Source organism: Gymnoscopelus microlampas (assembly GCF_963454915.1).
Source record: "Gymnoscopelus microlampas genome assembly, chromosome: 20".
NCBI lineage: Eukaryota > Metazoa > Chordata > Actinopteri > Myctophiformes > Myctophidae > Gymnoscopelus > Gymnoscopelus microlampas.
The window spans coordinates 30,321,870-30,345,068 of NC_139957.1; the positions used below are offsets into that span (position 1 = coordinate 30,321,870).

At 44.2% G+C, this 23,199-nt stretch overlaps 1 protein-coding gene across 1 annotated transcript in view; it reads left to right on the top strand.

The window, feature by feature from the left end:
- mnat1 (MNAT1 component of CDK activating kinase) overlaps window positions 1-23,199 on the top strand; it is a 51,183-nt gene that overhangs the window by 6,419 nt on the left and 21,565 nt on the right. Inside the window, exons 2-6 of the mRNA XM_084045358.1 lie at window positions 786-938; window positions 1,634-1,707; window positions 3,332-3,435; window positions 4,908-5,048; window positions 9,194-9,325. Of these exons, the coding sequence (XP_083901484.1) occupies window positions 786-938; window positions 1,634-1,707; window positions 3,332-3,435; window positions 4,908-5,048; window positions 9,194-9,325 (604 nt within the window). The remainder of the gene's footprint in view (window positions 1-785; window positions 939-1,633; window positions 1,708-3,331; window positions 3,436-4,907; window positions 5,049-9,193; window positions 9,326-23,199) is intronic.

Sequence of the window (23,199 nt, forward strand, 5' to 3'; positions counted from 1 at the left end):
ACACAGAGAGACCCTCTGCTAGACAGCTAGCCTCCTACAGAGCCATGCTGTAAAAACACTACATTGGCCTCATATCACTGTCTTATGATGATAGATTACGTGAGGAATTATTGAAATAGATTTTTAGTATGCAACGTGGCAGATTCACTGTATGAGTCCTTGTGAAATGAGAGGAAAAATAGTTTTTCCAGTGCTGACAGACACTCAACGGCAGGGTTTGTCAGTGTAATTTCCTCTTGTCTGAGTGTGGGAGTTTGCCTAATCGTCATTCCATTCATAATTCGAACCCGCTTTTGCCGTTTTGAGGAAATATTTATGGCCCATTATCACCTACTGGGCTCGATGATAACTCACAGACCTGTAAAACACAGACTTGTCTCGCTGTGAGGGGGGAGAAATTATTTTGGTGTGCGCCTTCTTAACTCGCTAATAAGTAATTCACTGGTTCTCAACATGGGGTCTGGGGACCTCCAGGGGTCCTCTAGGGAGTTCCAGGGGATCCACAGCTAAATTATGGATAGTTAGGAAGTACACCCTTATGGATCTGTAACTATTTGTACAGTCGGAGTTGAATTAAAATTAAACATTTTACAGTGTAGATAAACATATAGTATCAAATCGGGGTCCATGGCCTAACTCGTATCAAACTGGGGGTCCTTGAAATCTAAAAGGTTGAGAAAATCACATCAGGGCCATGTAGAGAACGAGAGGGCTATTTTCTGTAAAGCCATAACTTACCAGTGGTGTCTGTGACTCGAATTATCCCCCCCCCCCCCCACCCCCAGATGTGAGAACTGCGTGGACATGCTGTTCGTGCGCGGCTCAGGCAACTGTGTGCAGTGTGACACGCCCCTGAGGAAGAGCAACTTCCGTGTGCAGCTCTTCGAAGATCCTGCTGTGGACAAGGAGGTGGAGATCCGCAAGAAGGTGCTCAGAATGTGAGTATGAGAGTGTGTTGAATTGAATTGAAATTGAATTGTGTGGGGTGGGGGGTAGGAGGGGTGTGTCTCTGTGTGTTTATGTGTGCTCACATGTCTCCTCCCACTTCTTAAGCGGCCTTTGTCTCTGTCATTACGGTGTTTGTTTTGTAGACAATGAATCTCCATGGGGAGGTGGGGGGTGAGGGGGTTGAAATGTGAACGCTCTTTATTTTTTTTATTTTATTTGTCTTTTCCTTCTCAGCCCCTCCCTACCAGCCAGCGCCCTCCAGCCCTCTCATTTGTTCTTTAATAGGTCCATAATTGACATCTAATATTATGTGTACTGTATCTCTTACAGCATGTTAAGCTAGTATTATAAGGATAATTCCTTTTAACAGGTCGTTCATGAAAGTCCTTGCGGTCTTGTTTCCAATGAGAACCTGTGAGCAATTTGGGGTTAAGAGTCTTGCTCAGGGACAAATTTCATTTCATCGGCACATATGCTGGCCGGGAATCGAACCTGCGGCAACCAGGGCCTCTGGCTCCCTAGTTGGACTCACTAACCACTCAGCTATGGCCCCCCTTATAACTATAATGTAAGATTTTGGGGTCCGATCACGATTTTGGAGAGTCCTAGCCCACCAGTTTCTGATGTTTTGACCGATATTCTGTCAAAAAGTACATCATAGAGTGTGATGTGCTTCCTTCCACAGATACAACAAGAGAGAGCCTGACTTCTCCACCTTGGAAGAATACAATGACTACCTGGAGCAAGTCGAGAATATAGGTGAGGCAGGCCTGAGGCCAGGGCAGAGGAGGGGTGTATGCTTACTCCCAGTATATTGATTTCTTCCTTGGCCCTGGATGCACAGGCGGGAAGGTTTTTCCCAGTCATTGGTGCCAGCCAGGGTCACAGATCAAGGAGAAGACCTGCCAACACTTGCACACATCTTTAAGGTCCCTACACGAAGCGTGGCCGACACTATGTTTTGCCCCCTGTCCTTGTTTGATATGACGCCTACAGATTTTGTCCAAACGTCACGCAAATTGGTACACACTCACAGTATCTCTATAGTCATGTGATCAAGACGGATTTGTCAGATTTTTCATATTCCATCCTGATTGGCTTCCAAAGTTTGCAGGAGTGGTCCGTTTTGAACAAAATGTCTCAAATCATGAACGCAGCGTGCGATTGCCGTGAAATCCCACTAGGCCAAGGAAGAAATGCCACCCTACATTTTTCAAATCAGCCTTATGGTGGCGCTATAACAGGCTGATTTGCGTTTGTATCTACAACTGGACCAATCAGCGTGAAACCTTGCACCTGGCTTCCCTAGAGGGCCAATGATTTAAAAAAAAAAAAATTACTCCTACGATTTTGTTCAAACAAATCGGTACAGATTATCTCTATAGTCATGTGATCAATACGTCACGGATGTGTCCGATTTTTTATATTCCATCTTGATTGGGGAATTCTGAACATAGCTGGCCCACAATAGCCTACCTGACCTGGTGGAGACCTGTGCTCCGAGGAGCTGAGCACTTTTTCTAGTTTTTGTGTGAAATTACTTTGCTGCAAAATATATTGTTTGTTTGTGGCATCGGTACATTGACACAGAATGGAAATATTGCGAGGTGATCAATTGACGTAATTGTTATTGAGAACAAGGTCGATTTGTCAGAGCTTCCGCACCACGGATAAAGGTATCATCAAGCTGTATGAATGAGGCATGGTTTTAATGCTTACGCTGAGAAATATTTGCCCGCGAATATTTAGCATTTTGTTATTAATCAGAACTCTGTTGAGGTCGTATGTTGCTGTGCTGAAAATAGCAGATCTACAAGCTCTCCTCACGACAACACGCCACGATGTAACGCGTTGTGAGCCTGGTGGATGATGACAATTATGACAATTTTTCTCACTGTCTATTTGGTTGATTTCCATGAGCGGCTTGCGGAAAAAAAGCACAGCCGTGTATTTTCAGCAGAGCACTCATGCTCGCCGCTTCTGTGAAACGGGTCTGGTGGAATCCACAAGCATTGTCTAGACTCCAGAGTGACTGCGATCAGGTGCAGCTGCCTCGTCAAGGCCAGAACTCAACGCTACTGCACCAGGTGGAATCTGAAGTTTTCATGGATCTCGTACAGTGGAAGCTGTGGCTGAGCCTGAACCCACCCGTAGATCTACTCCTGGTGTGATGGAGTATGAATTTGGCATTTCTCTGACTCATTCCTGCTGGTTTGCATCTTCACAATGGGCTATTGTAACCTCTGTAGCCGATACCGTGCATCTAGGCATACCTGGAATTTTCAGTAAGGATATTATGTGTAGTGTTAAAGGTTGAGATCTTGTGCCAACCTTGTGTGTGTGTGTGTGTGTGTGTGTGTGTGTGTGTTTGCTTGCTTGGCAGTGTATAATTTGACCAACAACGTGGATGTGGAGAGCACCAAGCAGCTAATGGAACAGTACCAGCGTGAGAACAGAGATCTCATTCAGAAGAACAAGGCTAAGTTGGTACGTGTTCATTTACCCTCATGTGTATTTTTAAGATGATGAGACGTTGGCGATCAAGTTGACGATGCACTATCCACAGAGATTCCGTCATTATCCCAGCTTGTATGTCTCCTTTATGCCATTACATGTCTTTTACACCCTTACACATCAACGTCTCCTTTTCTGGTCCTCATACCTTCTCCCAACATTGAGTCCACTACATAATCACAACATTCCTGACCTGTGTTGCTCTTCTTAACCCCTGTGTCTTATCTTTTCTCATTTTTCTATGTCTTTACACTGTCACTCCAACTCCAGTTGTGGTGGCTAAATGGTGTGTTACCGGAGCACAAAGTGAGCCACACTGCGCAAAGGGGTTGTATTTAGACTCCATATAAGTCAAAGGTGTGTTTTGAAATTGACTGCTGGCTCCTATTACATTTAAAAAGCAGGTGTGCCTGCTCCATGCCAGTTGCTATTTAAACGATGGCTTCAGCAATTGGAGGAATCATAAACGATTCTATGCTGAGTAAAATTGTAACTGCAATTGACCATTTACATGAGCAGCATCAATAATGTGCTATAATGATGTCAGGAGACACAGGGAAATAAAGCTCCCTGCCCACCAAAACATCAGATGGAGAGGAGAGGTGGACCACAGCTGTGGCCATGCTGCTGTGGTCAGAATCACGCCTTCCTCCTGTAAGTCCCAAACTGCATTTTAGTACTTACCATACAAAAAAGAAATAATAATACCCAATTATCATTATTTAGGAGGAAATAGGACCGTGGCACTTTCTCTTTAAGGCCTGGTTGTATTTTATGAGTGTTTATGTTTATATAGTTTATTAGAGCTTGGACCTCATTGTTACCCCATAGTTACCCCCATTTCTCCATTATGTTGATATTCCTTCTTCTCAAACGCAAACTATCTTGTCAGTCAGTGTTAAAACATGTTGATAGTTCTTCCCACAAGGTCCTGTTTGGTATGGTAAATCCCACAATCTAACAGGTACCAAAAACCAACGAGAACTCTGAAGAACTGGACCCGTGAATGGGAAATCCCAGAAAAGTTTTGGTCCGGTAACTGGTCTACGTCTCATTTGACCAAATTTAGTGCCCAGTACCAACAAAAGTGATGCACAAGAACAATGTTGGTTTAATTAAGAGATTCAGCAAATGTCATTTGTTTGTATGCATACATTTTCACCTACTACCCAACTTTGGCACTCTTTATCAGTTTCACCTTTGCTTCACCAGGCATTTAAAGCTTTCATGGCCAAAGTATGGTTCTGTTTCACGACGTTAAGCACAAACTGTAGCACATTGGTCTATGTTTGAGGGAACAGACAGATTTATACTTAGTTGTGTGCTGGTGTCACGCCTACGGCCACACCGTAATAAATCTGTGGTGTTTTGACTAGATTTCAGAATGTACTTTATGCTTTATGATCTTTTTGTCTTCTCTTCTCTTTTTTTCTCTGCCTCATCAGACACGAGAGCAGGAGGAGTTGGAGGAGCTGCTGTTGCAGGAGCAGCAGGGCAATGAGCAGAGACGCCTGAAGACGCTGCAGGAAGAACAGAGGCAGCTGCAGGCCAAGAGGAAGAGTAAGCAGGCTCTACTGGATGATCTGGTGAGACACACAAATCCGCTGTTCGTTAACCCATTCAATCCGGGAACGCATCTGCTGCGTTTTAAGATTTCATTGGCTATTCAGAAATAGCAGATATACAAGCTCATAGCGTGGCACAGAGTGCCACGCTACAAGCTTGTAGATCTGCTTTTTTAAATCTTTTAATCTTGAAAAAATCTTTGAATATATATATATATATATATTTTTTTTTTAAAGCGAACTCTAATCTTTGCTTCTGGGGGGGTCCATGGAACTAAATATTTTGAGATGGGGGCCAAATACATATACGGTAAGTTTGGGTGTCCTTGACATGAAAAAGTTTGAGAACCACTGATGTAGCAACATAGGTTTTTTTTTTTACTGTTAGGATTTAGAAGACATTTTGTAGAATCGGCCTCGGGTCTTAACACATTTACTGTGTACCGGCAGCATCACTGATGACCATATTCACACGGTGGCCATTTTGCTCTAATTTACAGTATGTCACACCCAAGGTACGAAAACCCCACCCTGAATGTGCCAAAAAAAAATCATAGTACATAACCGATCACGAGACCAAATGATGATACAGAATTGTATGTGTGTTGCACACACACACACGCGCACACACACACACACACACACACACACACACACACACACACACACACACACACACACACACACACACACACACACACACACACACACACACACACACACACACACACACACACACACACACACACACACACACAGCTCCTGGGCTCACAACTGGGAGATCATTAAGAGCTTATTAGCAGTCATTGCACTTCAGGGTACACTGTTGTCACTCTGCATTTCCAAAAGCCTCCTGGCTCCATTGTGTTGAGCTGCAGGCTTTGGAAGTGATTGTCCCTGCAGAGCGACCTGCTGTAGGACCATCACAGATAGCAGGCTAAGCTGTGTGTTTGTTTGTTTAAGGCACAGGGCCTGTTGACTATAGGCAGATGAGATCAGCACTTACCCCCTGGGGGTAGGTGGGGGGTTCTCTCCTGAGCCTTGACATCTGTAGAGCTCTGTGGGTAGAGAGAGCTCTCTGTTCTCACAGGCAGACACTTAAGCCTGATTTATACTTTGTTGTGCGGCGGCTTGTAGATCTGCAATTTTCACCGTGCAACACCGGCACGCAGCAAAGTATAAATCAGGCCATATACATGCACACAGATGGCAGTGCTTTGTTTCCATTTCCAAAAGCAGTGATTAACAATTGAATAAAAATACCTTCACCTAATCCAGCACTGGAAACCCCTGAGGTCACTACATACATTGAGTTGGTTACATTCAACAAATAAATAACATAAACTCACACATGTATTTGAACTTGAAAACCCTGATACATTACCATAATGTTAGTAAATTTTTTCCTAACATTCTGTGTATTCTGTAGAACCACATAGTACTGTAGGTCAAGGTTAAGTTGATTTATAAAGCACATTTAAAAACGAAAGTACTGTACATTGAATCACCTCGGACACATTGAGTGCCAGAGGTTTTTTAAAACAGGGTACAGCCAGTGCCAGCGTTTTTTACCGTTTATTGGTGATCTTTTTAGAGCTGCAGAACCCACAACGAGGACCCGGATGTAAACAAAAGGTGTCTGAGCGATGGCCAAGGGTCCCGTCTAACGACTGGAACAATAACATTTCTACCGCGATCCGCCATTGCAGAGAGATCGCGCGTCGAAAAGGGCTGGTTTTGACCACAAAAAAAAGATATGGAGATATGGATCTTTTTCTCAAGATCCCATCATTGGGGCGGATGCACGTCCGTTTTTTGGGGGATGACGTCACATCCCTCCATTCCCTTTTTTAAATGGTCCTAGAATCATTATATATCATTTATATATATAATTTTGATTTAAAAGAGTTACTGGGGGAAGACCAAATAAAAAGTGATAAACTATTCCAAAGCCTTGGGGTAGCATTAGAGAAGGTACAGTTGCCCTAGATAGGTCAGAGGATCTAAGAAGCCTGGAGGTGGAACAGGGGCAAAGGAGGTCAGAAACATATTGTGGTTCCAATCTACGTTGTGCTTGAAAAACAAATAATAAAACCTTAAACTGGATTCTGCATTTGATAGACAGCCATTGACAAGAGTCTAGTATAGGAGAAATATTGTCCCTCTTACTGCAGTGTAGTGTAGCCTTGTTCCCAGCCTTACGCATCTGCGAAGAGAAAACCCTGGTCATGACCTAATGCAGAGAGTGTGTATATAGGGGCGGGACTTCCGGTGTACGTATTTCCCCGGAAATCTTTTTTCAACCAATCATAACACTTTTTCATTCACGGCGAATGTAAACGGATTTGTAAAGCATCAACGTCATTTCCTTGGGCGGTACTTCGGTTTAGACACTCAACTGGCTAGGTCTTGCCCAGCGTGAGTATAGTGCCAGTCAGGAGTCTAGCAGCTGCATTCTGAACTAGTAACAGTAGCCCAGATGGAGTTAACTGACTGAGTCCCATGTAAAGGGAATTCAAAACAATCGATACAGGAGGAAATGAATGTAACACAATCTCCATGTTCTAAGATGAGGGGAAAGCTACATTTTGCAATGGTTCTAAGCTGGAAGAAGCTGCCATCCACAGCAGAGTTGTTTTGTAAAATTGTAGGTCTGAATCAAAGACGACACCAGAGGTTTTTGGTATGAGTATGAAAATTTGAGACAGAGGTCCTAGTTTGGTGGCTAAACTTCTGCTGGAGGGAACAAAATATGATAACCTCCATCTGTTTCTTTTTCAGCTGGATGACGTTTTTAACTATCCAACATTTAATGTCGTCAAGGCAATCAAGGACAGACTTGTTGGAGTGATCGTCAAGTTTCAGTGGAAGCTGTGGGTCATCAGCGTAACAGTGTTAGGAAATACAATGCTCACAAAAATAGATTAACCACTTAGACCCTCTATACTTAGTTAATCTGACCTACTTGGTGCGCTCTTTTTTCGACCTACACCAAATGTCTCCACCAAAAATAACTGATCTACAAGCTCACAACGGGTCGCAACGCAGCGGCTTGTTTTTGTATTAACCTGATTGTTGATTTATTTGAGCCACCTTTCCCCTCTCCCTCAAGAGGCCTTGCCTTTTGCCATGCTGCAGCCTTGCTTGGGTAAATAAAGGTTAAATAAAAGCTTAGCTTGTAGATCTGCTATTTTTGCCAAATGTTCCCCCAGAATAGGGATTTACTGTGGTTCAAGTGGTTATAGGGGGAGCATATACTGAGAAATTAAAATGGGTGCCAACTAAGGAGAGTTCCCCATCTTAACAGAAAATATTCTATAATTTAATTAGGATACAAAGAAAAATACTGTAGATCAATTACCATTAGATGGCATTCAGTTTATTTGCCATGCTAAGTATGGCTCCATGCTGTTCTACCATGGACGTGCATCCCATCAAAAACATCCTGTTTCTAGTATGAATGTCATGCCTGGGTTTGTGTTCCTTGACCTCTACACTTGGCAGCTCTCCACCAGAGAAATTGAAATGTCCAACCTTGTCTTTTAATGGAAGTGAAGACGGTGCAATGACCTTGAAATGGTGTGTCCCCACACCATGTTAACATGGCTTGCATCAATAATATGGTGGCTAAGCTGCCACAGTGAATCCCATTCTGACAGCTACTGTTCAATCACATGGCTTGTGTTCTCAAATCAAACTGACTACAGTCATATATGGAATGTGTTTCAATATAGACATGCTGCACATATTCAATTAAATTCTGTTTATGTCGTTGCAGATCTAACGAAATTAAAATGTGCAACTCCCGCATTAATGCACTCAAAAATAAAAGAAATTGAAAAACATTCAGAGGAATAATTTAGGAGAACCTATAATATTAAAGCAAGATGGCACACAGGCATGGTGGCGCAGTCGGTAGCGCTGTCGCCTCACAGTTAGAAGGTCCTGGTCCCAGTTCGGGGCTCTCCCCAAGCTGGCAGAGGGAGAGTAGTGCCCAGGATTACATTATTAGGCAATTGGCACTGGGTGGAAAAAATGGGTTACAAAAATCGTGGGGTAAAAAAAAAAGATGGCACACATATGTAGCAGCTTTAAATTAGACTTTAAAGCACATCAACTTGCGCAGTGCACTATTAACGTTTGATACAATTTGTATGTTTCCCCAGGAGCGCTCTCAGCTTCCTGCTACCCTCTTATTGGCCCAACACAAGGACCGTGCTGCCCAGCTGGAGTCTGAGATTGAGAAGCAGAAGCAGGCAGTCAAGCCTGCCACTATATTTTCTACTGGCATCCTTATGGTGAGTACAACAGTACAAGACATCTGGCCACGGTAGCTTTTTAAAAGCTTCTGTATAGTTGCTATTCAGTCTTCATTCATGAATATGAGCTCATACTTTGGCTGTACAATCGCTAGACTGGACTTAAATGTGTAAGCATTGTGAACACTTAACACATGCCGTTGCTTTACCCATTACCAGCACATGGCTACCATGCTTATACAGTTAGCCTATGCAGGTTGGCTGACTTCTGGGTCTGTGCAATTTTTCATCACAGTGCAATTTTAGATCTATGCTATTTCACTTTTGAGCTGTTTCCATACATGCACTGCAACACTTCTGGGGTCTATTCAGACGTTTTTGTGCACCTCAGACAGTTTTTAAGTTGCTTGATTCAATATACGTACATACGTATATATAATATCATTTCTTTAAAATATATTTTTGGGGGCTTTTCTGCCTTTATTTTGATAGTACAATGGTAAATGGTGCATTTATAGAGCGTCTTCATCCAAGGCGCTTTACAATGATTGTGCATTACATTCACCCATTCATACACCGATGGCGGAGGAAACCATGCAAGGCAGCAACCTGCTCATCGGGAGCAATTGTGGGTGTCATTTTTAATTTTCAAATGAAAAAATGTAATCGAACAATGAAGGGTGCCTCATGCATTAGAAGGACAATATCAGTCACCAGAAAGAGGTACGTGTGTTTTCAATGAGTCTAGCATGGTTGATAAAGCAACAACTGTCTGGTGTGCACACAAAAGCCTGAGTAGATGTTAAAATGACCCCAGAAGTGTTTTTTTTTTTTTTTAACTACATTTTTATTGGAACAAAAGATTTTCAAAAGACAGATACACATACATAAATACAAGACAGAACATAAAAGTGTGGGGGGGGGAAACAGGAACAAAAAAACAGGACAGTACAAAAACACAAGAAAGAAAAAATAAAAAACGAAACGAAAAGGCTGCATTCTACAATTGTTAGTTATTTTTCTATTACATATTGGTTATACATTGTCCATGGGCTGAAAGAGAGAAGACCACTTTTCCCAGTATTTGTGCGATTTGTCCTCTTGTAGTCTGAGTATGAATGTTAGTTTTTCCATAGAATATATTTCCCTCATAATGTCCATCCAATTGTCTTTGGTTGGGGGATCCTGTTGATGACCCCAGAAGTGTTTTAAAGTGAAATACACATTTAACTCATTCACTGCCAGAGTAAATAAATAAATAAAGCCCAGACTGCCTGCGATTATTCGTTTTGCTTACCTTTTCAAGTATTCACAGAATATTTATATCCAGTATGATCGATCCCCCGATTGTTGCTAATCAAGGAGGGTCTCACTGTGCTTCCGCAAAAAAAAAATGTCATTGCGACCCCCGTTTGCTTGTTATAGGCCGTTGAATATAGCATGTCTCGTCAAAAAGAGAGTCTAACCAGGGAGGCGAGATACAGACGTTTTTCCAAATCGATTAACAAGGAAGTGAACGGTGAAGGAAATCTTGCGATCACGTGATCTCCTGGTTCTGTGTGTCTGAGGATGAAATGGTCACTCATGTGTTAGCTAAGAGCGCCATCTTGGGGAAAAACTAAAAACACAGCAGGCGTCAAAAGACGTCTTTGGCGGTCTGGGCTTATGATTTACAAACGTCCAAAGGGAGGGAATGAGTTAAGGGACATAGGGCCCTCTGAATGCATTTTATTTTCACATCTGTCATGTTCTGTGGAAGAAAATGTTTAATAGAAGATTGCATCTGTCCCTCACGTCGTGAAGTGGGAGGAGCTAAGACACGTGCCTCCTGCACCCTCACCTAAAGACTAAACAGAGTGTTTCCAGGAGGTGAGAGACGTCTGACACGGACAATCTCCTCTTGTGTGTTACATGTGTAAAAGGGCAACGCTGGACATTGTCCCGACCTGGTTCTTTGGACATTGTCCAGAGTTCATATATGAAAACTAGGCTGATGCTAATGCTTCTGAGCTTCAAAGGGAGGATTTTCCTTAGTGTCTATTTAGTGCTCCTTTTGTACGGGAAAAGGCCCTCATCCTTCTCAGTCATGTCATCACATTCCTCCAGGCAGCCATCGGGGCCCACAGAGGCTGTATGAGGGCTGAGGGTTCTGCCAGGTCCCTGTGTCGGCTTTGTGCTCATGGTGTCTGTTTTTCATTCGTTTATTTTCATTTTAGTGTGATGAGATAGTCTCGTGTCATCACCCCCTACCCCTGAAAACACACTCATTTTTGCACACATGCACGTGCGCGCTCACACACACACACACACAAAAACAACCCTCATGGGGCGTAGCTGCCTTCCCACGGTGAAGTGGTGCGTGGGAGAGATATCTGCTGTAGTGCTTACCTAGGTTTGACTTGGAGCGACAAACTCAAGGTTTTGACACACTTAAGTACTTTACTTAAGTGAAACCTTCACTTTCACCGTTGTCACTGAACCATCCAGCCAATTTGATTTCAGATACATGCGATCCAAGCGACATAAACTCTGCTAACGAAGTTGAAAACGAAAGTTCTCTTGATGTAATTTCTTTTTTACCATCCACTGCTACCACGTCTTTAGGGTATGGTCAAATGAAGGGGAGTGGCCAATGCCTGCCGAGGTGAAATTTGTTGAACTGTGTTGAACTTAAATTTGAGGCACGGAACACAAATTTGCTTCGCAAACGAAACATCCACCCTTTCACTTGCACTGAATGGAAGTGAATGGGACAACAATATTACATTTTTGCATGTGTGACTGTATTCTTACTCCTCCAAAGTTAAAAAAGAGACAATGAGCCCATCCATCTTACCAAAAGTGGAAAAGAATCAAGTTCAGAAACTCTCGATTCAATGGAGGATATTTTTTTTTCTTCTCTGCCCTTGATATGCAGCATGAAGTTAAACTTGCTGATGGAGAGAGAATCAGTATGATGGTGTTGCTCTTGGCTACAACTAGGCCTCATTTTTCCTCACCCCCACCACCCCCTGTCCTTTTTCTCTTCATCTTCCCAGCTCTAGTTGCTCATGGTGGGGTACAGCTCTCACCATGTGTGTGTCTGTCTGCCTGGCTTCGCTGTGAGACTTGGGTCGGTGGGGAACGTGCGGTTTTGGATTTCCCTCCACCTCTGCCGGGTCCATGAGACTAACTGTTGTTTGACTTGGTGGGGATTCAGCCCAGAGTGGTGGATTCCTGCAGAACCCTGGAATTCATTTATTTATCTGTTAGTTTGTGGTCTTCTGTTCCAAGTAGGGCTTCAGTTTTTCATCAGCAGAAATTAGAGGGAGAGAAGGAAAAAACACCCCACGTTCTTAAAAGTCGGGCTGTGTTTCCATAAGACGTGTTTGTTCAGGGGTTAAGCTGATTCCGTGCACCTTTCTTCAGTGGTCATCGTAGTGTCAATACACTGCTGTCTTCTGAAGGACAAGTGCAAAAGCGAAACGAAGGGAATGTGATGAAGATTAATGGTTGGGGGTGCGACTGATTCATGACCTCTCGTCTTTCATTTCGATGCGCTGCTGCTGGTTATGTAAGTTCACCAGTTGCAGAAATCCCCCCGCACCCACACCCACACGTACACGCACACAAAACACAGTCCATCCACCCTACCGCTGCCAGCCTCAGGCCCCCCCAGGCCAAGGTGAGCCGTCACAGGGGGAATGACAGATCTGTGTGTGTTGTTTTTTTAACCATCCACTCCATGGAACGTGAGGATGCTGGCTGCCATCGCACCTCCAGCTTGGGTCTTTAAATAAAATATGATCTAATGGTGCACCTAGCTGTGCCATGGTGTTTACTGGCCCTGCAGCAGACATCGTAGCCTCAGCAGTGCTTGGCTTATCCAGGATGATCTCCTAGCACCAACCAGGTTGGTCTCCAACCAGGAGTCCTGTGTGTTGTAGAAATGGTGGTACATGTCATGTGTATGTTGGACTTGTTATTAGTCTAGCAGCAGAGGCCCTCAGATTTTGAGATACCTCCCCGACTTAGAACAAAACACAACCATGTTTTTTCTTATCTTTAGGGTCTCCCATTAATGAAATGTATTATTGTGAACTGAATATGGTAAAAGGCTGAATATGGTAAAGGTCACAATAAAGCCTATAACTTGAGAATGCTCAGTGTAATCTTCATCAAATTCGCTGAGGTATGATACCTGATATCACCAAAGAATCAGAATGTAATTTACTTAAATAAATACTGAAATATATTGCTTTAAACATATCTTTAGTTTAGGCGTAAATTGTACTTTTGTGGTGATAGGGACTACTTTACTTTCACTCATTTACAAGAAAAACATACATTCCTGTGAAATATGCGGTTACTGCATTGCCTAGGATGCTATTAAACAATAACCAGTGGTTGTATGGAGTTATCTAGTACAGTTTTATTTCAAATAAGATTTCTTTAAGTTTAGACATAGCCCTCCCCTGAAAAAGACTCATTAGGTAATTCTCAATGGGAGTTAGGTGTTAATGATGGTCATCATTTTTGGGAAGGGAAAGTCCAGGTGGCTGTACTGTATGTACCACATCACCAAACATCTGAATATGAATATATCCCAATAATTACAAAAACATCAAGTTATATGGCATAAATATGATTATGTTTGCATGTACATCAACAAACAATATCTCCTACCTAAATCCAAGTTTAAGCTTGTCTTGATATGACCAATTAATAAAAGTATAATAATAATAAAAAGGCTCTCCCAAGGAATCTTACAATGTTACTTCCCCAGATCCACCCTCCAGCACCAGTTCACCCATCCACACCTCTCCTCATCATTGGGGAGATTGGAGAGACTGGTCAACAATGACCTGGCATCTGTCTACATAATATGCTATCTAAGTTACATTTTAGCCTTTGCATAGGCCTGCAAGGTCATCAAGGCTAGGGCAAGTGCTACGGGCTGAGGTGGAGTCTGATAGAGGTGAGTCTTCAGATTATGGCAGAAGATTGGGAGTGAGTCTGCAGTTCTAATTGCAATGGGGAGTTCATTCCATAGTTTGGGAGCCAGAAGGAAGAAGAGTCTGGGACGTGTGGAGCCTTGTCCAGGGTGTTTTAGCGAAGGTTCTGACAGCTTCCCTGTGTTAGCTGATCTGAGAAAGCGGGAGGGGTTGTAGGGTTGGATCAGGCGTTGAAGATATGGGGGTGCCATACCTTTGGTTGCTTTGGAGGCCAACGTCAGTGTTTTGTACTCTGTACGGCCAGCAACTGGGAGCCAATGGAGGGAGCGGAGAAGGGGAGAGACATGTGAAAACTTTGGCTGGTTGAAGACCAAGCGTGCTGCGGCATTCTGGATCATTTGGAGAGGCTTAAGTGCATATGCCGGGAGGCCAGTAAGGAGAGAGTTACAATAGTCAAGTTTTGATATGACTGATGTCTGGATAAGGAGATGGGCTGACTCCTGGGTGAGGAAGGGTCTGATCCTTCGAATGTTATAGAGTGTGAACCTACAGGATCGAGTGACCGCTGTGATGTGGCTCTTGAATGAGGGCTGACTGTCCAGGACAACACCAATGTTCTTGGCTGTTGGAAACAAAGTCACCAGGGTATTCAAGCCTCACGACTTAGCTGGGAAGAAGAGAAGCTTTAATTAATCCATTTAATTAATGGGAGACCCTAAATATAACACAAAACATGATTGTGTTTTGTTCTAACTAGGGGAGTGGTATCTCGAAAACGCTGCTGGACTATATTGAGTCACAGCAGCAGCAGCATAAGTCTTAATTCAGTGCTTAATCTACAGCCTATACTATCGCTCGATGAAAAGGAATTATTTTTGACTGAAAAAAGTGTTGCTTTTTATGCTGTGGCTCCTAGACGTCTAGGACAGTGGTTCTCAATGATTTTGGGGGGGTCCCCAGATGTACAACATTGTTTTCTCACTCAACAGTAAACAAACCAATATACAGTATAAGTGTACACAGGGTATCTGCTTATTTCTAAAGTGACAATTTAGACCTTTTTAATACTTCTAAAACAAAATTAATGAATACAAATAAAACTAGAAAATGTGCTCCTCGGAGCACAGGTCTCCGCCAGTACTGTTCCTGATTAATCCTGTCTTACCTCACTTCAAAAGATATAAATGATCTTTTGAAGTGACACACCTATTTATGTCTCTATTTCATCATGCGTCTCGCTAGCCAATCAAAGCACACCCTTTCAACATATTGTCACGTGTCACGTGAACCTTGACCAATGTTAGCTTGGTGGACACACGGAAGGACGAGAACGAAAACATAGTCTCCTGGCGGAGACAATCATTACTGTGTAAAAAGTAATCAACAAACTATACTATAAGAACTGGTCAAACATTGGCCAAATTGTCAAATCATATAAGAGGTAAAATGGTAGATAAGCTATTTTCACAATACTAGAGGTTTGGGCCGCTACACAGCCCTCACACCTACGTTGCACTCTGCCGATCCGACCAATATGTCTGAGTCATAGTCTCTTTTGTGCCCATATATGGAGATATCTGTTGCTGTCTGTCTACCTGTGTCCCTTTTATGCCCATATATGGAGATATATCTGTATCTGTCTGTCCATGTCCCTTTTATGCCCATATATGGAGATCCATAATGTCACCAGTATATGCCCATATATGGGCATGCTGATATGCCCATATAAGGAGATCTCTGTATCTGTCAGTCCTTGTCCCTTTTATGCCCATATATGGAGATCTCTGTATCTATCAGTCCTTGTCCCTTTTATGCCCATATATAGAGATTCCTGACGTCATCATTAAATGCCCATATATGGGCATGCCCCCTTTTGTGCCCATGTATGGAGCTGACTCGTGGTTTGTTTATGGTTATGTTGTCATAGTGACGTGGCCGTGGTTTGTTTATGGCTGAGTCAGAATGACGTTAGAGGTCTGTCCACCCGTCTGCCGGCCGGCCGGTCCTCCCTTAAACCAATTTTAATATAGGATTCTGTGAATTCATAATCTCCCATCATCCCCCATACCATTTGAGTTATCAGTATGATGCCATTAACATGATGTCAGAGATCCACAGGGAAGCCATGCCGTTATTGCGACCGTAGGTCGCATTTACTACAGAAAGCTGCTCCAGGTGTCCGTCCGTCCGTCACTCCGTCACACACACACGTCACACTTTTGCCCTGCTCATATCTCCGCACCCGTTGCCCCGATCCATGCCAGATTTTGCACACACACTCCTTACCTGCCACACTACACCCTCCAAGGACCCCCGGAGCTCCAGGGACCCCCAGCTGCCTCGGGGACCCCCAAGTGTAAAAAATGAGCACATGTGGACAAATTACCAAATGACCACCCCAACGGGGCTGCTCACGGGGCATTCCCGGGGACCACCCACTCCTGGTGCTCCAGAACGGATGCAAAAGTGGTGGCGCCCCCAGTGGAGGACCCCCTGCCACTGCAGCTCACATAAAATGCCGTAACTCGGGGGCTTGCCCCCCACAAACAATCCCTCCTTTCCCCTATAAACACACTCTCTCTCCCACACCACACACACGCCAAACAAAACTATACATTGCCCACACAACTAGGAACCAATCGCCGTTACAGCCCTCTTCTGTATACATGTGACCTACGGTCGCTTATCTCCCGATTAGGGAGTCTTACTGGTTATACCTTCTTGAAATATATACTGTTTTCGTTGTGCGACAGGGAAAAGGGTCATGTGACTAGGCCTGTCACAATTATTACATAATCGCCTGATCGCAATTATATGAGATAATCACAATTATAATATCAGAATTTTATCCACTTATCTGCATAAATTCACTTGTTGAAAAATAGCAGAAATGGCCATTCTACAAGCGCACGACATGATTGTATTGTATATTGTTTGCATTGTATTATGTATACAGTATTTATTTAGATTATTGGTACCGGTCATTGTCATGATCAATCCCAAAAACACAATTATTTGTATGGCAATTAATCATCAACTAAAATGAGATGATTGTGACAGCCCTACATGCGACAAAGTATAAATTAGCCTTTAGTTGCAGATGATTATTGTAATATTGTCTGTCTCCTGAAATGCTTGAGGCTTGGCCTCTCCTGAGTGAAAGTAATCTAGGTCCAGGTGTGATGTGAAGAGAGAGGTGGGATGGGCCTGGTCTTGCCTCAGGAATGGTCTGGAATCACTCAGAATAATCCTTCACTTTGTAGGCACTCTGTGGAACAAAGGCACATGCACAAAAGTGTGCGCGCGCGCACACACACACACACACACACACACACACACACACACACACACACACACACACACACACACTCACACTCACACTCACACACTCACTTTGCCCAGCCTGGTGCAAACATCCTTTGAAGACCAAAGTGTCTTTTTAAAATAGACGTCCGCTGAAATCAAAAGACGGTGTGTCTTTGTGGGAGGGAGGCAGAGAATCACTGCTGAAACAAGCTGCTTGTTGTCTGAAACACACAGCATTGAACCTGAGTGCCAAGCATTGTGAAAAAGGCAAGTCTTCATTTACTTCCTTGTTGCAGCATGAAAAGAAATGTGGACATGAGTCGGGTTGCCGGATGTATTTGCAATAGCATGTAAACCACGCAGATTAGCAGGAAAACCACACGTTAGTCAGTCTAATGGTTATGTGCCTTTGCTTCCATCATCTTGTCTGTTTGCCAACCACGTTTATTATGGTTTTCTAGTCTGTGGGTCCTCTGTATGAGCTTGTGAATGACACACAGCTGCCACTGTGTCCCGTGCCTGCAAAAGCAGCTGACCTGAGGAGAATCTGTCCACCTTGGAACGGCTTTCAGCGCCACCTTAAATAAAAGGCCGGAGGTCCCCCCACCCCCAAATACGTTCCTCACAACTGACGCTGACATACCTGACAAGGCTGGCGCATCGGCAGCTAATGAAAGAAAGATGCACACAAACACTCGCACATAAACAGAGGAAGAAATAACACACACACACACACACACACACACACACACACACACACACACACACACACACACACACACACACACACACACACACACACACACACACACACACACACACACACACACACTCACTGTATTCTGCCAGGTGCGGGTGAAAGTTTATCCCCAAACATAGATGCGTAGCTGGCTGAAATAACCCCTGGGTTCTCTTTGGCTTGTTTCCCTTCTGCACTTAGGGAATGGAATTTAAGTACAAAGAAATATCAAATGCGAACACACACACACACACACACACACACACACACACACACACACACACACACACACACACACACACACACACACACACACACACACACACACACACACACACACACAAGCTGTGTGAGCGTGTTTGCTCAGGCCTGTTTTGCTTGGTTGAGCTGTCCTCTACGGTGACCTACGTTCGGTAGGCAGGCATTCCCGTCACTGCAGGCTAAAGCTTTGCTCCACTCCGGCAGACTGGCCCAACCTGTTCTGCATGGGAGGTTGTTCGCTACACCCCCCACCCCCCTCCCATTCATTCTTTCTCTTTCAGTCTCTTGCTTCCCTGTCGGTCGTCTCCATACTTCTGTCTCCACTCTCTTGGCTCTTGGTTAAATTGCCGTCTCAAATTATTGCATACATCATTACTGGTGCCAGAGATGAAGATTTGTAGTCGAGTGCTAAGATAAGTGTGTGTGTGTGTGTGTGTGCGTGTGTGTGCGTGTGCGTGCGTTTCCATTTACATCCAAACATTGATTGACATTCATTCTGACTTAAATGTCATTCGTTGATGGTTCAAAAAGACGGGGTTGTTTTATGTGGGAGAGAGCATCACCCTTGCCCTTTTGGCCTTTGCTCTTTTATTGGCCTGTTGGCATGCGGGTCGACGGCTGCAGGGGCCTTGCGGGGGGGGGGGGGGGGGGGGGTCAACTCAGCGGGGTAAAGGAGAGCCCCTGGCCCTGATTGGCACTAGCATGTGTGGGCATTCACACCTCTGCCCCTGGCTTGGCCCTGTTTATGTCGGCCACCCGGCTCCCTTTGCCGCAGCTAGTCTGGCCCGGCCCGGTGCGACGGAAAAAGGAGTTGTCAGCTTTAGCGGCTTTGTGCCGGGGCAGCTGCCACCGGTCAGATGGTTATATTTAAACTTGTAAGGGAAGAGGAGGCACTGCGTGGGCAGAAGCTTTTACACTTGCTACTTGCTGCGCAGTGGGCCAGTGGGGGCACAAAGCTCTTTATCCACACAGAAGCACGGGTAGTGCCAGGCCAGGGGTTGTGGGGGGGGGGGGGGGGGGGTATGGGGGCTGAGGATGAGATGGCACTCGGCTGGCTCCCTGACTGGGCTCATTAGATTTATCCCCGATACAATGATGATCACTGTGCACCGCTGTAATGATCACTCACATTAGTGATGTGAGCCCCTCGACTCTACTTCCTCTGTGGCTCTTACTGGAATAACTGTGTTGACCCAGCTACAGTACTGTGTGTGTATGTTTGTGCCCCGCGACACTGTTGATGTTTTACCAGAGGTGCTGATCGCAGGTTCGTCTCTCATGACCTTGAGATGTCCTACAGAGCTGCAGAGTCAGGAGAGCGACAGGGACGGCCTCTGGAATGTCAGAACAATCTGTCCAGTGTGTGTGTGTGTGTGTGTGTGTGTGCATACTGTGTAGCACGTGTACCTGCCGGTAGTAAATTCCCTTTGACTGTGCCAGAGATCAGACCCACAACTGTTGATCCATGCTGGTCCTTTGAACAGTGGTTCACAGTTGACATCCCCTTGTTTGACTAATACACTCCTTAACCCATATAGAGCTGAGGCCGATTCTAAAAACGCCTTCTAAATCCTGATCTAAGTTTTCTGAAAAACTTAAAATATTTATTTAAAAATTACAAAAATGTATGTTGCTATATACTGTACATAGCAACAACAACCCCAAAAGGGGTTCTGGGAGTGAAAGTTATAGTTATAGGGGACGGGGTTCCCGGTCTAAATGGGTACACACACACACACACACACACACACACACACACACACACACACACACACACACACACACACACACACACACATGCTCTTGGGAGTCACTGGTATCCCATACAGTAAAATCTAGAGTGTTAATTAACTCTGATGTACAAATGTACTAATTACACTTTAAGAGTTAAACTAACAGTCCGGATTTTGTTCTGCACAACTGTGATACCAAATATAAAAGTTTTCTCGTTTGGGCCCAGAATCCCAGAATAGCCTTGTACAAACGAATGCCCAATACACAGCTGTTAGATGACCCAAACCCATTACTTACTCAGACAATCCAGTGAAGACGAACAGGAGAGTTGAGAGAATCTCCATGGCATCTCGTGAGACGAATTCAAACAAATGCGATCACAGAAAGCATTCAAACGAATTCCCTGGCGAGTGCCGCCGCAGCAGTCCAATCCGACTGCCGCCGCGGCACCCTGCCGCGCTGTGCTTGGAACTGGAAACACATGGAACTGGTGTTAACCAGCGAACGCTATTCTAACCTTATGAGGACCTGAGCTGGAGGAATACTCCCTCTGGTTCGTTGTGATTTCCTCAAGTTATCCTCCCCCGTGGTTTTATGAAGATGGATAGTCCCCAGAGTTTGGTTTTAGTGTCACAGGGGGCATTATCAGGGTCTTAAAAACCAGCAACACACACTCAGAAGTGTGCACACACACACACACACACACACACACACACACACACACACACACACACACACACACACACACACACACACACACACACACACACACACACACACACACACACACACACACACACACACACACATTATATTCCATAGGTAGTGAGATGGGCCTCTGCAATGTTGAAAGCAGATGTTTATGTTGGCTCTTTTTAGTGGTGGAGTTCCAATGGCCCCCAAAGTCCCTCATGCCCCACTCTGCTCTGCTGGACTTAGCTGGGGTCCCCCCCCCCACTCTTTCACTCTGTTTCACCGGAGCATTTGGACAACAACAACAACACATATCCGGTGATCCACGCTGGCTTTTAATAGAACGCGATGAGTTCATGATTTAGAGTTTCAACACCTCCAGTGTGAGTTGGGGAGTGGGGCACTGCTCCTCTCATACTGAACCGCAGCAGACAGACAACTGGTCCTATATGAAAGACAGACCGGTCCATTTTCAGAGGTGTCTCTGGGTGCCTGTAAAGATTTTTTACTGTTCATTAACCCTTTAAGACCTGAGGCGATTCTTAAAAAAAAACTAAATCCTAAGAGTTTTTTGAAAAAAAAAAAAAAATCTCAAAAAGATCTACAAGCTCGTAGCGCGGCACTCGGTGCCGCGCTATGAGCTTGTATATCTGCTATTTTTGAATTGCTAAAGAATTCTAAAGTGACACAGATGCGTTCCAGGTATTAATGGGTTAATTGTCACACATGACATGAAGTTATTAAAAACGTCCTTTTAATCATGAACAGAAAGGTTGTCGCTTGAGTGTGTGTGGGTTTATGTGTGGTGTGTTTGCGTTGATATTTGTGCCAATTTTCAAGGTGCTCTTGGAGTAGAATGCAACAGAATCGCCTCTAGAGTGATGGCTGGCTTAACTCTGCTCTGTCGTTTCAATATCTGATTTATTATTGTCTCTAACTTCTTGCTCTTTCAACTCGCTAAACTCTTTGCGTTTCTCCCTCTCTCTCCCAGTCTGCCTCTTTGACTGTCGTAGTGTTGGTGGTGGTGTGGGGTAATACAGTGCTGAAAGTTTGAAAGAAGACGGATGGAGGGAGGGGGAGAGAGAGGGAGAGTGACTTGTCTGGGTTTCATTACCGCTGATTTATACTTAGTTGCGTGCCGGTGTCTCGCACTGAACATAGCCGATCTATAAGCTCACAACGCGCCCCAGCGTGACATGTCATGAGCTTGTAGATTAGCTATTTTTGTTTTGCGTGACACAATGCACAACTAAGTATAAATCAAGCTTGTGCATGTCAGCAGGGCTCAGCTGAGTCAGATGGACAGATCAGAGAGGACCATCGGCACCAGAAGAGGTTAAAGGTTAAATGGCAGCAGTGGTGGAAAAGCATGTTTTTATGTTTGTATGTGTTTCAAGATTTTTCTTTTGTTTGTTTGTGCGTCTCTCGTGGGTGTCCACCTGTTCTAAGATGCTCCCATCTTTCACAGGAAAGGAGCTGGCCAATTTTACTTTTCATCCTATATTAAAATGTCCTTGTAGGTGGACGTTGGGTGGTCTCTGTGAGCGTCACAAACGTAACATGATGCCCATATATGGAGAATATTCTAAGCAACAGTTATATAAACCTTGCTGGTGTCACTTATGATGTCACACTGTGACATTGCTCTGTGATATAACAAGTTTGTGAAATCCATATTAAAATTGGCTACTGGGGAGGCCGGCGGGTGGACCACGGCCACGTCACTCTGACATAACCATATAAGTTCCCAGTGCAGGTATGCCCAAATATGGAGTGTGTTTTCTAACCTCAGTGTGTCTTCATGGCACCAGGCGCAAACAAATCAGTCGGCTCCACATAAGGGCATAAACTGATGACCTCAGCGATCTCCATATATCGGCATAAAAGGGACATGGACTGACAGATGCAGAGATCTCCATATATGGGCATATTGGTCTGATTTTTCGGTTGCTTGAAAGTGTAGTTTCTTATTTGGTCTTGTTTCCTAATGTTGTTTGTTCTCAAGCATTTTCACGGCAAGGACCCCCAAATTAATATTTGTCCGCAGACCTCCCCCCTTCTGAAGATATGTTGTGCCATAGACCCCCATACAAGATCTGTGTGGATTTGGAAAATATTCCACAATTTCCATCTTTTTTTCCAAGATGTTCTTCTTTGAAAATAGCCTATCTACAACGTGAGCTTGTAGATCGGCTATTTAAAAAAATCCAATGTATTTGTATATAGGTTAAAAGTGCTCATGTGGC